Raw genomic sequence first — 17268 nt, forward strand, 5'->3', positions numbered from 1 at the left:
ATAATGTTACCAGGGATTTTTATTTCATTGTTATACAGTAAATTACATCTGCTGACTGCATTAAAATGACTATAATAACCTCAACTGCAGCCAGCTACAGCATTACAATTTAGATTGTAACGTCTCCAATTCACTACATCTCCTCTTTGTTTGTTTATTGCTCTATAAAGCAACTTTGGGTATCTAGAAAAGCGCTACATAAATTGAATATATTACTATAATTATTATTATTATTATTATTTGTTACAAAGACAGAGCCCATTATTTCTTCATAATGAGTTTACTTTTATACTTCAATGTTTCCAGCCCATTACACACAATTATGTTCAGTTGTGTTTTTTTGTTTATTTCAGATATAATGCAATTTTTCACATACTTTCACCTCTTCAGGACATTACAAATCATTATTCTGTAATAATCTGAGAAGGAAATAAATCACTTGTAAAAGGTTTGGAACCACTGTTATCCTGCAAAGTCTTCCAATTACGAGTTGCCATGAATGCACCACAAGTGGGCGGGGTCAGTGTTGACCAATAGAATGCAGCAGTCAGAGACACGTTGAACACTTCCTACAAACAGACATGTCTGCCCCCAGAGCGTAGAGAGAGATATCTTCTTGATTTTACAGAACTGGATTCAACTCGAACAAAATGGTCAGTTACAAATATAAGATGACAACTAATCGTTCATATTCCCTTCTGTTCATCTGTTCTTCTGCTTTTGTATTCTGTAATATATTACTGTCAGCTGGCAGTGGCCCCTCGCTTCGTGGTTGGCAGTCAAACACTAACATGTTGTTAACTGTGTCAGCTAGTTCTCTCAGGTTATTTACTTCTCTTGGTTTAACCACAGGTTGTTACAGATTCCTCCGACTCAGGCACTATCCTTCGTGTCAGAGGGCCGCTGGAGTTTAAATGTCAGCTGGACAGCACAGATGGTATGTGCATGGAGATTTTACTGCACTTTTTTTGAACGTAGTGGATCTCAAATTTGGATATCATAATAATAATAATGTGAGCCTAAGCAAAGTTTGAATATCATAAATTCAGTCTCTGTCTTAATCACAACTTGCTGTTCCTGTGTCCTTCCCCACTGCTGTATCATTTGTCTCCAAGTCTCCACAACCCAATAACTTTCAGAGCACAACAAGCAGGACCACAACCATGCCTTTAAATAATAAATATGTAAATGTAGAAGATGTTAAATATACCTGAAACAAAACCACAAACGTTCCTGTCCTCAGTGGTTTCTATGGCCCTGTTACATACAGGTTGTATTTTTTGTAATATGGTGGATGCAATTCACTAGAACTGATATTATACCAAGTAAAATGTTGAGGGTAAGATTCTAATGGTGCTTATAAGATAAAGATTAATAAACTTTCAAAAAATTTCTCACACAAACCTTTACATTTGTTTTAAAAATAAACAAAAGGATATAACCCCATATATAAAAATACATATGGCAAGAATACTATTAAATTACCAGCAAAGTGAAATGTATAAACCGTGTAGTATTTGGAAAAGGCTAATATTTTCTGTGTGTAATTCTTCTTTCAGCACTGCTCATGCAGAAAGTCATCTCGAGAACATTTGCGACGCTTCACTCTCAGGTGAAATCTGAATCCTGTGTCCTGACAGTCTGCGACAGTTCTCTTATTATTTGGCCAAACAAAGGGGTATATGTCACACCTGAAGAAATAACTCCGAACACACTATGTGAAGATATACATCAATGGATTCAGTAAGTTAACTTTAAAAAAAACAAAAACAATTCGTTCTCATCTGAAAATGTTTTTTTATTTGGCTGAATTGTGGTTTAATGTTTCTATTTATTTCAGGACTGATGAACAAGAGAGCGCTGGGAAGAGATCCTCAAAAAAGAAAAACAAAAAAAGTTCATCAGCGGTATGTATTGTAACTGTTTAGTTTATGAAGATAGTTAGGAGTTGTATTTTGCAGCATGCTGTAAACTGTGCTAATGGGGGGAATCGTGACTCCCTCTTGATTATTCTCCCCTTGCTAACCACCATATTAGCAATATTTTGTAGATATAGAATATATTTTGTTTTTCTCCCAATTAATTTGACTATTGGAAGGTTTGTTAAATGCCTGAAAAAGTGCCTTGTCAGTTTGCAGAAATACTTGCATACAAATAATTGATAATGAAGATATTTGCTGATACATTTTTTGTAGGTAATTCAACTATGCCTTACTTGTATGGTGTCTGTGTGTGCTTGAATGTAACTTCAACCTTGTCATTCAGAGTGTCATTAACCTTTGCCTGATGATGGAGGTGACAAAGACAGGCCCTCTTTCAGCACCAATCCTCAGGAGAACACTGCAGAAATCCCACTTCCTGTCTACAACTCTTCCCATGGACTGTGTGGTCCGTACCACATGCAGCGACACAATCAAAGAGTATGCATTATTTCAAAAGCATTTGATTTGATATCAGTTCAAACATTCTGAAACAGTCAGACACTTGACACACCATGAATAGTTTTGCCCACTGTGAGCGTTTCTTTCTGTGTTGCAGTGCCTTTGAGCGCCTGTTGGAGGCGCTGACTCATCAGCTTTGTGAGATGGAGAAAGTGACCCTGCAACACATGAAGGGGGCCACACTGCTGCTACCTGAGCCACTCCACTTCCTCCTTCCAGAACCGAAAGGACTGGTGACCGTGGTTTACCCTGCAGGAGTGCCTGACAGCCAACTAGAGACACATCGTAAGGTAAGACTGAGATTCTCTCAAATAATAACAAACAGTCGACATGTTGTTTCTCTAACTTGTTATAATCTTAACCCCTCTAGCATAGGGCTGCAATTTAGAGTGTTTTTCATCGGACACAATATCTCTGTCATAATAGGAACTGCATCAGCAGTTTGAGCTACCAGATGACTGGCCTTATTTTAGGAGAGCGAATGCCTTCCACTTTTCCAATGAGCCCTACAAAGATGGCTACCTCCGAAATCCTCATATGGTCCTCACACATCCCACGCTGGACAACGGAAAGGTGAGGCACATTACAAATTAAAATCTGTTACATTCTAATTCCCCTTTAGAAAATACTGAAACATACTTTTTATTTTGTGTGTGTGTTTCCTCAAGGTGTACTTGGTGCAGGGGATCTACAGCTATCACCACTACATGCAGGATCATATGGATGACAACGGCTGGGGCTGCGCTTATCGCTCGCTGCAGACTATCTGCTCCTGGTTCACGCAGCAAGGCTACGTAGAGCGAGCCGTGCCCACCCACAGGGAAATCCAACAGGTACAGTAGTGGGGCTTTTACATATCACACAAAATATTAGAAATTTCCAAAATGGCTGCTCTTAATTGGCTTTCAACTTTCCAGACTTTAGTGTATGTTGGAGACAAACAGGGCTCCTTCGTTGGATCACGGCAGTGGATCGGCTCCATTGAGGTTCAGGTTGTTCTGAACCAGCTGCTGGAGGTCACCTCAAAGATCATGTTTGTGAGGTGTGTTGTGTGAATCCTATGGATAACCCATTGTATGAGGATGTACTTTATATTCAACACGACTTGGACTCATCTGATGATAAATGTTTGTACTCTTTAGTCAAGGCTCTGAGTTGGCATCCAAGGGCAGAGAACTGGCCAACCACTTCCTGACTGAAGGGACTCCTATCATGATCGGTAAGCTGGATATCTGAAACATTTCAAAACTTTACATAAACTGATAATACAAAAACTGAAACCATAAAATACTTTGTGTATATATTTCCATATAAAGGAAGATCATTTCATCTTTAGCAATATTAACACTGACTCTTTAGCAACATAGGGTTTATAGCTGGTCAAAAAAAGTAATAATTGACCCTAAAATGCCATTTATATGGCTAATTAAATGTAAACTTAAAACTGTTACAGCATTTGCTGTAAAAGAAGAGAATCTTTAAACAACCTTTAAACAATTATAACTCCTACACTTAAAGGTCCCATGTCATGCTTTTCCGGTTATTACCCATCCCCTTGTGTGTTATGAAGGTTTTTATGCATGTCCATGTAAACGGTCTGCAAAGTCACAAATCCTCAAAGTACACCCTGTAGCGAGTAAAACTCTAACAGAGAAAAGACCTGTCTATGCTGCCCCAGAACACCTCATTGGAGATTTCTCTTGTTCTTCCTGGGTACAGTGATGTGACCATACCCAAATGGACCAATCCGGAGCTCCTCACACACACACACACTCAGTGGCGAAACTGTGACGCGCTGGGGGGGGGGGGGTGCTAGTGGAGCCTCGCAGATGGGGGTGCTGCAGCCCCCTGAACACCCCCCTCCCCTTCCCGCGTCCATTTGCGATGTCTCGCTGTCCCCACGCAGCAAGCAGGAAATGAACCCAGCTCACACTGTCCGCTCCTCGCAGCAGCGAGCCGCGCAACGTCCCGCCAACACGGCACCCAGACCCCACGCAGCATTCTCATCTGTTTGCCATTACTGGTGTCATTTTCTGGTTGCTATTGTAACATTGTAACATTGTAACATATAATCACTGATGTTCTGCTGTAACGGTGGTGGACTCATCAGAACAGAGTGGGCGAGCTGACCAATCAGAGCACAGTGGGCTCACAGGGAGGGGGGGGCAGGAGCTCCAACAAGTCGTTTAGGACAGAGAGGTAATACACATACTATACAGAGATGCTGTATGAGAAACCAATGTGAGTTTAGAAAATTGCACAATATAAATCTATTCTAGTAGACCTCAACAATGGAATTATGATCAGTGGAAATGGCCATGACATGGGACCTTTAAGCAACATTTGATTGTCTGATCTTGTTTTTCATGAGATCATTGCATTGCATTTTATTTTTTCACATTATTGTTCCTGTCTTGCAGGAGGGGGAGTGTTAGCTCACACTATTCTAGGTGTGGCATGGAGTGAGACCACTGGACAGATCCGCTATCTTATCCTCGATCCCCATTACACAGGAGCGGAGGACTTACAGGTTATCACAGACAAGGTAACTGTTACAAGCATCTGCACTGGCTGCATTCCTCTGTCAAGTACACATTTTCACATAATGTGCTGTATTGATTTTGGTATCTTATCTTTCCCAGGGATGGTGTGGCTGGAAAGGACCAGATTTTTGGGACCAAACTGCTTATTATAATCTGTGTCTGCCTCAGAGGCCAAAGGTCATCTGAGCTGTCATAGCCTTTCATACGGGCATCATCTAACATTGGTAAAGCATCTGTGAAACTTTAGAGTGACACTATTGTCTGCTACTTTTACAGAAATGTTTCCAGCTTTGCAAGTCATTTCTGTAATGATGTTAAATTGTAATGTAATTCATTTGAATAGCTTTGGTCATATCCTACATAAAGTATTGTCTTAACACGAATGGAAGAACTAAAGATGGATGTAATTTCGTATTAAAACAACAAATTGATTTATTTAATGTAATCTACTTTCTGTACTTGCCATTATAGGAAAAAGGCTAGTAAAATATGAATACCAGATCGGGTCATTAAATCCGGTATACAATTCATCAAAATCAACAAAGTTTTATCATTTCTTACCAGTGCATAAAACAGTAGAGAAATGACTGATTTTATAAATTATTTAAATGTACATAACATTTTGTCATCAGTTTTTCTTAATTCCTTATTTATTTGTTTCCAAGTAATACAAGAGATGATCAAAATGATCTTTTTAAAGCATGCCACATTTTCTTTGATTCTAGCTTCACATTTGATACCTTGAAGATTTTCTACTTTACTTTTGAATTGTATAGATATAAGATAATAGTTATTTGTCAGCCCTATGACAGACAACCAAATAATGCATGCCTAAAAAAAATATCTGTTTTTCTATGGACACCTAAATTGAAGGATTATTGTTTTGTATTAATTAGTGAAATAAATAAAATATCTTTGCTAGTGAATATATTGCAGTGAAATTACACTAATCCTCATTTAGTTGAGGACCTTCTGGAAACATTAAGGACCCCCAGGTGCCCTTGGTCTTATTCTAAGAACAACTTGAGTAGAGAAGAAGCTGTGCCTGAATGCAGCATGTCTGACACAGCCCATTATTAGAAAACAATCAGTCCCTGTAATTGAGTTTTCATAACCAGCCAGTTGTCAGAGTCAAATGGATGCTTTCCCCTTCTCAACAGTACATAATAAAATGTTGAATTTTCTTTAAAATCTGTTGAGCGTAGACCAGACAGTTCATTTTTCAGAGACGTATTGTCACTCTTTGGGATTTCTTCTCCATGGGCTGATTGTAGTACGGGACGCCACAGAATGAACCCCCATTCAATTCCCATCTCTACCCATCCTGCATAGGCATGTAAATGCTATGACAGTGACCAGACACAGGTTTATACGATAGATTCACCCAAGTGCTATTGTGCTAGGATATTGGAATTTCATTAGTGTGTGTCACTTCTAGCTCTAACAATGTTATTAAGAGAAAACCCGTGACAAATTATAATGTCAGGGGACGCGCCTTCAGATAATCCCCTTTCTTGTTAATGGGTATGCACTAGGGGGAGCAGTTACTTTGGCATAATAGATTTCCAAGGAAAAACTAGATGACCTCTTGTCTGTTCCACTACTTGTTCTGATTCTAGATATGTTTAAGTAGTTTAAACCTTTAGATGACAGAGAAATCACTGCTGTGTTTTTTTTTTCTTAATGTGGTTACTCCTTAATATAGTGTCCTCTGTACTGTGCTTTCGAGTTGCTTAGTTTACCAGATACTTTTGAATGTATACCTTTTTTAACTTTTTATTGCCAAGTAGACTTAAACAAATGTCTTGTCTTGGTGGTTTGGTAAATAAAAAATAATCAGCTAAATTAAAGAAACATAAATATAGTCTAGAACATTGTACAGTACAAATATGAAAGAAAAATGGTATATATATAAATTAGTGTTTTGGATATCATTACAAAGAAAACTGTATATGCTGGGTTTATATAGTGTCGATAGAATTTGCTAAAAAGAAAACAAGTTTGAAACATACATTTTAAGGTGTTTCACCAGTAAAAACAAACAAACTAAAGTATTTAAAGGTAAACTCCCAAAAAAAGAGTTGTCTTCTCATCTGTGGTGAAAGGAGTACAAAATACATTTAATGCATTTCCTAGTCTTTATAGTTTATACCAATAAAAACATTATTCCAACCAAATACAGAAGCAAGTTTAATAATTATGCCCAGCGTGATTCATTCCATCATACTTTTCTAAGTTTGAAAAATATAGGAACTCAAATCTCTCTGTGTGAGAAATCTCTTTAAAATAGACTACCTTTTTGGTTTTTTTCTCATTTTATTTATTCAAGAGGATATATGAACATGATATATATTGTATACGAACAATTCAAACCAGGGATAGGCCTATAAAGTAATACAAATTACATAAAATAAAGAAAGAAAACTTTTTAAAACCCTACTGGAGACCGCTGCACGAGAGCAGTCGTTGCCAGGAAGTGACGTTGCCTGGTTACTAGGCACCATGTCCCGCTGACAGCAGCCAGCTGAAGCACGCTAACGAAGATTTGTTTTTAATGCGGTTTTGCGTTTAATTCGTTTGTCTCCTAATCTTTGTACACCCTCTCTAACGAGGTTAATGCAACTGTAACACGAACCCCTTTTTACCGGTCGACCCTTTGCCAGGTAAGATGCGGTTTGTCATATAGCTAAAGTTAGCTAACACGTATACTGACTACTATAGTTTGACTATAGCTACATAAATTAGCATCACACTTGGAACGTGTTGCAGGTTTAAAACATGCGTTTCCATGGTGGATAATAGATTTACGGTGTAAAGTGTAGTTTGTTACAGTACCTTGACCTCAGTCTTTCTCCAAGAATGCTAAACCATGCAAGTACCATGCACATGTGTTTGCAAGTTGTAGCTACAACCTTAACTACAAGTCGTGAATAGTAGCATATTTTAGAGTTGTTTGTTCCGAGATGTATTAATCCTACATCCATTGTTTTACATTTATGGTTTGTCAATAAGAAATGTGTTTAAACCTGCTATATAGATAGATATACTGTATAATCCAATACAACAAATTGCATCAAGTCTGAATGGCCTTTTTCTAATGTCAGTTTAATTTATTATTGTATTTATTGGTCAAGGGCTACATACAACGGCATAAGGAGGGGAGATGCATTGTACCAGATTTAGCAACTAGCTCCTTGCCAGTCCCTTGGCAGCTTGACACGTAGACAACAAATACAATGCAATACATTAAATACTAATATCATGCACTACCTTACAGGTTCAGTTTGTTGGGGAGGACTGCCATGTTGAGCCCCGGTGAACTAGAAGGTGAAGTGGACCATTCGTTTTTCGACAGTGATGGTGAAGATACTAGTGCCAGCAAAGATGGAGGGGAAAAGTTGGAGAAAGGCGGGAAAGCTGAAAAGGAGGGTCCACCAGCACACGAGAGGCTACAACCAAAACCAATTGAAAATACAAAAGTCAGCTCTCATTTAAAGGGAGAAGATGAAAGCATGGAATCCAGGATATCATTGGATAAAGTACTCAATGATGGCAGTGCGCCCTCAAAAAGGCGTACATCCCCTACTTTCAGTGAAAGCAGTGCAGGTGCAGACTCAGAGAGCTCCTCTAGAAGTAGCAGTAGGAGAAGCAGTCCAGATTCACGCACCCTTCCCAGGCCCAACAAAACACCTGCAGTAGGTAAGACCAGAGGGGGCTCAGCAGGATCTCAGGGAGTTCCTATTGGCCGTACAGAGGGTACAGGGACAAATGTTAGCCGCCTCTCCTCTCCTGACACCAGCCCTCTCCAGTCGCTGGACCTGAATCACACAGAGGGAAGCCTTAAAGAGCAGCGGAAGGAGAAGAGGGTGCCCTCCAGTGGCCTGAGAGACATGCATCAGGAGGAGGACTCAGACCAGGATGTGGACGAGTGTGAGTTAACATGTTTGCTGTGCTCTTTAACACTGCTCAGGCTTTTTTTGTTTGTATTTTCCTTTTTTAAATTAAGCAATATCTACCTACCTCAAGGGCAAAAATGAACAATTAGTCGTTTGGCCCATAACATTTTAGAAAATAGAAAGAAATGTTCTTCCCAGTTTCAAAGAGTCCAATGTGTTATCTTTATATATCTTGTTTGGCATTGCAAGGTCTAAAGATTCTCAGTTTAATATGCTTTAAAACAGAGAAACTCAGGAAAGTGTTCATTTGAGAGGCTTAAAACCACATTATCTGACATTTTTGCAAGAAAAAAAGCTATTAAAATGACTTTAATGACAAGTGACAGATGACAAAGTACTTAAATAACACTTCTAGTGACACCTTATTGCTAGTAAGCACCTTAGTGTGGACAGGATTTTGATAAAATATCATAAAACAAGTGAATAATTAGTTTGATTCAAATAAGTGTAAAAGACCAAAGAGGTGAACTATCGGACTACAGTGTGTGTAACATTGTTGCTACTCTCAGATTTGGTAACTTTACTTCTTATTTATAACATGACAGAAATAGTTTTATACTTAACATCAACAGACTATATTTCCTCACACCTAACATCTGGAATAATTTGCACTAAGCATGCTTAGTATTATACTGTATTACCTGTTATAATACTTTAATCATTAGACATTTTGAAATGTTGTTTCAGTTATTCAAAATGTCTATACAAGTATACAACCCTTTGAATGATGCGGCTGATGTGGCTTTTTTTTAAAAGTTTGTAGATTCAGTTTTTCAGTGTAGTTTATTTGTAACCCATCGCACCTGGTTCACCTTTGATTAAAATATATCAAAACATTGCATAAAGCATAACATTAAAAACATTGAATAAAACATTTTAAAATGCAGATTAAGAAACTGTAACAATTGTTCTTTTCACTGATCAGGCTCCCTCAGGACAGAGAGCCATCTTGAAGGTGAACTGATCTTCCACCATCCTGGACGGAGAAGCAGGAAGAACTACTCATTCAGCAATGATGAGGCTCGACACATAGAACGGGAGAACCATCGCCTTCTTCGGGAGATCTCGCGCCATTCTCCAGCACCAAGACCAGGAAGCAGCGCTAGGAAGAAAACCCATCCGGCCAGCAAGTCGTCGTTTATCCGACTCTCTCACAGCGCACTGAACAGGCAGCGGGAACAGCAGCGCATCGAGAGGGACAACCTGGTGAGTTTTGCTTCTGGGGGTCAATACTCATTTCAATATTTACAATAACACTAAACCCTAAACATTAGTTTAAATGGCAAGGCAAGCTTCTTCTTTTTTGCTTTTCAAGATAAATTATTCAGTGCTCTTTAAAGTAAAGTTTTTAAAGAACATTCTCTTTAGGTCGGTGGTTTTATTATCTGTAGGTCAGTGTTGTTGACGTTTACCTCATGCTCATAATGTTTCAACATCTATGTAATGAGGTATTCATCATCATTTGGTTTATCAGATTCTCCTGTAGCAAGTAAGTAGCACGAAATGTTTTAAATTTCATCACAACCTCATTTGCTGTATACACTCTTGCTTTTGCCTTGAGCAGTGTGAATACAAAAAATGAAAACAAATCATTGTGGTGAATTAAAACAATTCTGAAATAAAAATGTAAAATGCTTTAGTATCTGTTGGTAGGTTGCATTGGCGCTGTTGTGTTTCTTAAAACAAAAATCCAGATTTCTCATTTAAAACATACCGTCTATCCGAAGTGGCTGAAATGCGCAAAGCTGCTGTTGGCTCTGTTCTCAACTGTTCATTCATTGCTGTCAATAAGAACATACTGCGGTCCATTTCTTAAATGATCTATTGTTCATTTCCATAACACCCCACAATTAATCTATTACAGCATCTTTGCATATTTTGTAAGACTCAACTCAGTACATTTTATTTTGAATTAATTCTTTGACAGTACTGTACATGATGCACTAATTGAAATGATAAATATTTATTCTAAACTGCTGTAGAAGCAGAAAGGAAAACCTTTAGAATCTGCAGGTTACATTTCAAGTCATTATTCACAAGCATAAAATTGAGTACCATATTGTTGTACCTTTAGCCTATGTGGATGTCTGTTACATCATTATTTTAATGCATTCTCTTCTCCTGAAGTTATATTATTTTAAAGATTCTAGTTAGTTAGGGTGAGTTAGTGCCGGAGTAAGAGTGCCACCCCCCTGAAAGAAGACACTGATGGACTGGGACAGATGGCAGCGCCTCACACTGACATTAAAAGACGGTTCAGCCTCTGCAGCTTTGGCCTTTCACTACACAGTGCGCTCGCACCCCAAACATGACCTGCTTAACCACATTGTGATAGAAGCAAACCAGCTGCAGTGTTCAGATCATTCTGAGAATTATAATTGACATCAAGCACGGCGTTATCGTCTGCTCTGCAAGTGTAGGCAGAACACTAGCATTATTTTCTTCACTTGTGGTTCATGCTATTATTATTATTATTATTATTATTATTATTATTAGTTTGAGATCTCCCATATTGCTGAGTGATGTTTTATCAGGGACTGTGCTCCAGTCATCTTCAGGACAGACTGTTCTTTCCCTTGCGTCCATGTCTCAACGTTGTCAGAAGTGCTTTTCGCCTTCTCTATTCTTAGAGTGAAGTAACTCAATCTGCACTGTATTAAGTTATCCACCCTACCCCACACATCACGTAAGATGCCACGTTTGTCCTGCACAATTCAAAGTAGTTCAAGTTTGTTCAAATTCACAATATATCCTCAAACAAGTGATTGATTTAGTGACCAGTCTGTCTTCACTTTTGCATTTGTATCACCTCAGGTGGACTTTGTAAACTTTGTTAGCTTCATTGCTTGATGTGGAGTTTTTGCTGACTGAGAGATTTCTGCTCAGCATGCACGTGGGAGGGTGACTGCACGTATGACATTCAGCCACTTGCCCACACTGTTCTGCATCATGCTGTGTGATTGTGTTTGCTGTGAAGTACCAGATCTTTTTCTATGATCATATCATGCTTGGGATATGCAAAATAAATAAACCCTTCGTAAATGTGGTTTGAAGTTATGTTTGTTAAAAGACCAAACAAATGTGATTACATTTGGGCAAATATATCAAATGCTACAAAATGTTTTATCGTTCACATAAAAGTCCTGCTGCGTTTTATGCATTTGTTCGAACTAAATACTTAGAGGGTCTCTTCATCCTTTTTTAATTATACAAAATGTAATTGTGTTTAATTATGTATAATAAAGCACTTCACAGTAATGCATACATTCACACAATATTGCTTACTGCACATATTTTATATTCTATAACTTATTGCATTCTATTTCAATATAAATTACTGCTTTATTTTATTGCTATCTTACTATGTTTGTATTAGTGTTCTTAATATAGTTCACTATCTGTGTTCTTTTTTACATTTTAGTTTTTTAATTTATGTATGCACCACGACACCTAGCCAAATTCCTCGTACGTGTGAACCTACCTGGCAATAAACCCGTGTCTGATTCTGATTCCTTACAAAAACGAAACCACATTTACACATGCTGAAATCTTTCCAAAGTGAGCCTGTCTGATATCCTGAAGTACCCACGTTGAACCTAATTGTTTTACCAGTTTGCCAAGATAATGACAATGTACTGCATGAATGAATCACCACCTTTCAGGTAACTAATGTCATTGTGTTTTGGTTCAGGCTTTCCTGAAAAGGCTGCAGACCGCCAAGCCGACGCCTGGCCTGAAACGCTCAGAACAACTGCAGGACTTCCAGCGACAAGCCGCATACTTGGGAGCTTCATCATACCCAATGTCCACACACAAGAAAGAGAAGTCTCCCAGCAAGATGCCCTCAGGTAGGTAATGTTGATCCAGATCTGCCTTTTCCTGCTTTTAAAAATGATATGTTGGATACCTTAAACAGGATAAGAACATGGTGATTGAGTACCTGCTCATACAAGGTCCGCAAACAGATATGAAACAGTTTAAATAACAAGGATGTGCCATATTAGGACTATCCATCTCACAGTATCTAGGACTAAAACACGAGGGCTAGCAGATGTTTTTATCACTTAAAGACAGACACACTCGTGAGGAAGCTGCACACCATAAACACACCTTTGCTGCCACTGAGTGTTGTAAGCCCACAAGAGCAGTTTGACCCCAGCAGGAGTGGTTTTGTAGCAGCCTGCTGGCGTTTGCATGTGATGATCTAATCAAGGTAAACAAAGAGGATCAGCATGTGGCACTGCGCCGCGAGGCTTCTCCTGGAATGAAAGCTGCAGATGTATGGCGCATGTCTGTGCTGCTGCCTTCAGATAGCTGCAGAGATTTAATTAACAGAAGAAGAATTTCAGACATTAAAAAGCAGCTGATGAGTGACACTGGTAAGAATCACCCATTCATACATGATCTAATAACAGATTAATTGATAATGCTATTTTCATAGAAAACGTATTTGAGTATCTGTTAATACCTTTTCCTGTTTCTTCAAATTGTGTTAACATTAAATCCTTGTTGGGTTCGTGTCAAACTTTAAATCATCATCAGCTTGCTTTCTTCACAGACTCTGATAAACATGTTTGTGCTTGTGCGTGTTTACCTGTACTGCAACCGATTGGTTTGGCCCTTTATGGATGAAATGATCAAATATCTGTTTTTCTCTACAGAAATTTGGACTCAAAATGTCTTCTGATTTCGTTATGAATCGGTAAATCTAAAAATATTGTTCTGTATTTCACAGCAGCAGGACCCAGGCCGGGCAGTTCGGTCCCCCACAGCTCCAGTGCAGCTTCCCCCTCACCTGACCCTGGTGATACTCCCGTACCCCGACAAAGAGAACGAGTGCAGCCAAACCAGAACACAGCCATGATGAAAAATAAACTTGTTTTCCAGTGAGTGATGATGCCATTTCATCTGTATTTCTTCCTTTCCCCCCTTTGTTCATATTTGTACAGTTTATGATGCACATAAGAATAATTAAATATTTATTTGAAATATTATTTGGTGTTATGTATATTGTGTGCCTTCAAAAACTAAGCTGGTTGATCGAGCAATTAGTTTCCAACTTTAAATTGGGGAATGATGGACCCAAAAAAATGATATTCTCTTGTTTCCTAAAACTTACCTGTACAAACTGAACCCATGTTGCAACATTAAAACAAACAATGGGTTTATAGATTGGTTGTAGATGAAACTACTCCAAATATTTCTGTGGTACTCTTGATATTATAAAAAAGTTCTAAAAAAACCAACAATGCTGTGGTACAAACCTTTCAGGTGGTTAATATTCTTTTCTTCTGGTGATGTATGAGCAGATGTTTGCTTTGTCTACCAAAAGTGCAATTACTGCAATTACTTTCCAATTTAAAGATTGTGGATATTTTTTTGATGATGGCTAAATTGTATTTAGCTGTTTTATTCTCAGGGATCTGTTATTATACATGATGGCACACGGTCAAGGCTTACTGAGTCACAGGGCCATTGTTATTGTCATTAGTTAAGGCTGTACTTGTTCTGCTATGTGTCAAAAGGCCTGCTCTGAAAGGTTCCTATTTAACTGATGGTGGGTTGCTGCGAAAACAGAACAAGCATCACAAATACTGGAATATTAGACTAATACATCTTTATTATTAATAAAATATTAGGTGAGGTTGAATTCATGGGTCAGAGGGGTCACACCATAACAACACATGGACCTCAGCAACTGAAACACTGGCTTCTGTCACTGGAAGGCAGTCTGTGCGCTGTAGATGGGATGTATACAGATTTCTGAGGAGGCATGTTAACCCAGGTCAACAGTTTACCTGTACAGCCTACACATTGTAATTCACCACAAGATGTTGTCACTCGATTACAAGAAATAAGACCTTAACAAAGTGAAGGGTTTCCATGGGGACTGGGAGAAGTCTCTCATGTGTACTTCTTGATCTCATCGTACAGCACCAACACAAAGGCACCACCCATGCCTCTGATCACGTTGGACCAGGCTCCCTTGAAGAAGGCCTTTCCTCCCTCATCCTTCAGGATCTTCCTCCAGCAGTCCATTGTGCCCGTGTACATGATGTCAGCTGTGGAAATGGAGACATGGTAGTGAAACATAATGCGTAAATTGCGCCACACTAACCATATCCATCTCTCTGAGAACATTGTTCTACATGCACGAGTGACACCTCACCTCCTTTGCGTCCAGACTGCATCATCATACGACGTCTGACGGTGTCGAGGGGGTATGAAATGATGCCAGCTGCAGCGGTGACAGTCTGGGCGATCGCCCAGGTGATGATGATGTGCGTGTTCTTGGGATCTGGCAGCATACCTGTATGAGGGGACATTAAAGTTACAAACTCGTCCCGAAATACAAAATATACACTCGTTAAAAACGTTATTTAAGTCCGATTTCCGCACCTTTAGCTGTGTCAAAGCATCCGAAGTATGCGGCTCTGTAGATGATAATGCCCTGCACTGACACGTTGAATCCGAGGTAAAGTCCTTTGAAGCCATCGCTTTTGAAGACCTTGGTGAGGCAGTTTCCAAGACCGGTGAACTCTCTCCCAGCCGGGCCCTTGCCGATGTCGGCTGCGAGTCTTGTTCTGGCGAAGTCGAGAGGGTAGACGAAGCAGAGCGAAGTCGCGCCGGCGGCACCGCCAGATGCCAGATTGCCCGCGAAGTAGCGCCAGAACTGTGTTTTTTGATCCACACCACCAAGGAAGACCTTCTTGTACTTGTCTTTGAAGGCGAAGTTCAGGGCTTGGGTGGGGAAGTAACGGATGACGTTGGCCAGGTTGCCTCTCCAGAAGGAAATGAAACCTTGTTCCTGTGGGATCCTTCTGAGACAGTCCATGATCCCCTTGTACTGCATATCTGCGGTAATCTGTTTGCTGGCATGCTGGACCTAAAGGAAAAGACAATGAAAGCAAAAAACTCCCATTGAAAATCTGATTCATATCTCCTGTTTAAATGTGCCTAAAGGAACGTTGTCACACTCCACTTTAACAACAGAATAAATAGTATTGTATTCCAATTAAAATACTTTATTGTATTAACATAATCGGCCAAGCTTTAATGTGTGTAGTTGTATGCCTCGAAGCCTACATGAATGCATGCCCCTGTCATTTGAGAATCAGCTGTGTATTACATTACATAGTTCAAGTTAAATTTAGCAATACAATTTAAATAAATATTACTGAGCTCGTCTGTTACATTAAAGTGATAATTACCCTAATAAACGCACTAATAGCTCATAAACTACCAGTATGGCCATTTTATTGACACATTTTAGAAGTTGTCATTGGCATCATGGCACAGCAACGTTGCGAAGTCTTGTGCGTATTCACACTGAGCCAGCGGCTCTCACGTGCCCCTTAACTGTACGCACTGGACCAGATTAAATTACAAAATGCATAGTTGGACTTTTTTTCCATTCAAACTTTTCTAAATGTACATTTTTCGCGTTTGGTTGATCAGTAATGTCATATTTACGCACACTTTACGCACACACGATTGAGGATGCGGGCATGCTTTGGGCATCTGTTGGTTAAATGATTTTACCTGCAGCAACAACTTGACTCTCTCAATGGGAGCTACAGCTGTTTTGGAGATGGCAGCGGCCACGCCACCGGCCAAAAAGTCCTTCATGAAACTTATCACAGCGTCCGACATGGTTGGATCTTTCCTGGGCAAATATGAGACTGAAACTTCCTCGAGGTCCTCAAGGAAACCCAACGCCCCTCAAAGTGGACGAGGCCTCCTCATCTTCCCTTATATATGGGGGCCATTTATCGCGAGAATTTTGAGTGATGGATATGCATTAAGTCAAATAGTTGGACGAGGCTGAATACATTTCCGAGGTTAAAGTTCAAGACGTGCGCCATGTTGCCGAAATCAAGAAATTGAAAATCCGGGGACGTTTAAAGGACACAATGTGGAATTTGATTATTTTTTAAAACATAGATGAATAACTTATCTAATCGAATGCTAATTACAAGTATTCTAATGTCATTTCTGCTGGCAACATCTTTTTAATCTATCCAATCGTTTACTTGTGGGTCAACAATAAATAAATGAAATGATCTATATTTATAGTGTTCTTGAATGGAAATAAATATGGTGAACTGTTTACAGTCATCCTACAAAATACAGACCATTTCTTGACATTAATTCCATTCATTTAGGTGGGATAAACTCTGACAAATACAGAGACATATGCACAGTGATTTCCTTTGTAATTATTTCCACACTAAAACATACGTAATGTTTACTACAGACAATTCAACAATACATTCCAATTTGTATTAAAATAATGGGAATGTAACTTCAAAAACACCCTTTTGATTA

The 17268-nt window shown here is 39.1% G+C and overlaps 3 protein-coding genes across 5 annotated transcripts; 2 read left to right on the forward strand and 1 right to left on the reverse strand.

Moving 5' to 3' along the window:
* Positions 1 to 558: 558 nt before the first annotated feature.
* ufsp2 (ufm1-specific peptidase 2) lies at positions 559 to 5520 on the forward strand. Its single transcript, XM_034092566.2, has 12 exons — positions 559 to 653; positions 853 to 937; positions 1560 to 1743; positions 1841 to 1907; positions 2266 to 2420; positions 2539 to 2731; positions 2868 to 3014; positions 3110 to 3274; positions 3359 to 3483; positions 3584 to 3660; positions 4862 to 4986; positions 5084 to 5520. The coding sequence occupies exons 1-12, from the start codon at positions 651 to 653 to the stop codon at positions 5168 to 5170; spliced, it is 1413 nt and encodes a 470-aa protein (XP_033948457.1). The 5' UTR covers positions 559 to 650; the 3' UTR covers positions 5171 to 5520.
* A 1929-nt stretch (positions 5521 to 7449) lies between these two features.
* On the forward strand, positions 7450 to 13896 carry cfap97 (cilia and flagella associated protein 97). 3 transcript variants are annotated; one of them, XM_034092674.2, is made up of 5 exons: positions 7450 to 7647; positions 8262 to 8914; positions 9866 to 10146; positions 12632 to 12788; positions 13676 to 13896. In XM_034092674.2, the coding sequence occupies exons 2-5, from the start codon at positions 8287 to 8289 to the stop codon at positions 13828 to 13830; spliced, it is 1221 nt and encodes a 406-aa protein (XP_033948565.1). In that variant the 5' UTR covers positions 7450 to 7647; positions 8262 to 8286; the 3' UTR covers positions 13831 to 13896. The 3 variants fall into 3 exon arrangements, with proteins under 3 accessions (XP_033948565.1, XP_033948572.1, XP_033948581.1); XM_034092681.2 differs by having other exon boundaries at positions 13679 to 13896; XM_034092690.2 differs by having other exon boundaries at positions 12632 to 12792; positions 13676 to 13830.
* Positions 13897 to 14535: 639 nt separating this feature from the next.
* Positions 14536 to 16686, reverse strand: slc25a4 (solute carrier family 25 member 4). The gene is made up of 4 exons (XM_034092579.2): positions 16483 to 16686; positions 15340 to 15826; positions 15110 to 15250; positions 14536 to 15002 (listed from the first exon to the last, which is right to left on the reverse strand). Exons 1-4 carry the CDS (start codon positions 16591 to 16593, stop codon positions 14845 to 14847), a joined length of 897 nt encoding a protein of 298 aa, XP_033948470.1. The 5' UTR covers positions 16594 to 16686; the 3' UTR covers positions 14536 to 14844.
* Positions 16687 to 17268: the final 582 nt, after the last annotated feature.

This window comes from Pseudochaenichthys georgianus, chromosome 1, assembly GCF_902827115.2.
Source record: "Pseudochaenichthys georgianus chromosome 1, fPseGeo1.2, whole genome shotgun sequence".
NCBI lineage: Eukaryota > Metazoa > Chordata > Actinopteri > Perciformes > Channichthyidae > Pseudochaenichthys > Pseudochaenichthys georgianus.

Coding starts and splice junctions, on each gene's coding strand:
- ufsp2 (XM_034092566.2), top strand. Junction 3,661..4,861: donor AGGGACTCCTATCATGATCG/GTAAGCTGGATA, acceptor CCTGTCTTGCAG/GAGGGGGAGTGTTAGCTCAC. Junction 4,987..5,083: donor TACAGGTTATCACAGACAAG/GTAACTGTTACA, acceptor TATCTTTCCCAG/GGATGGTGTGGCTGGAAAGG.
- cfap97 (XM_034092674.2), top strand. CDS start 8,287: ATGTTGAGCCCCGGTGAACTAGAAGGTGAAGTGGACCATTCGTTTTTC. Junction 8,915..9,865: donor AGACCAGGATGTGGACGAGT/GTGAGTTAACAT, acceptor TTCACTGATCAG/GCTCCCTCAGGACAGAGAGC. Junction 10,147..12,631: donor GCATCGAGAGGGACAACCTG/GTGAGTTTTGCT, acceptor GTTTTGGTTCAG/GCTTTCCTGAAAAGGCTGCA.
- slc25a4 (XM_034092579.2), bottom strand. CDS start 16,593: ATGTCGGACGCTGTGATAAGTTTCATGAAGGACTTTTTGGCCGGTGGC. Junction 15,827..16,482: donor GAGTCAAGTTGTTGCTGCAG/GTAAAATCATTT, acceptor CTTTTCCTTTAG/GTCCAGCATGCCAGCAAACA. Junction 15,251..15,339: donor ATGCTTTGACACAGCTAAAG/GTGCGGAAATCG, acceptor CCCCTCATACAG/GTATGCTGCCAGATCCCAAG.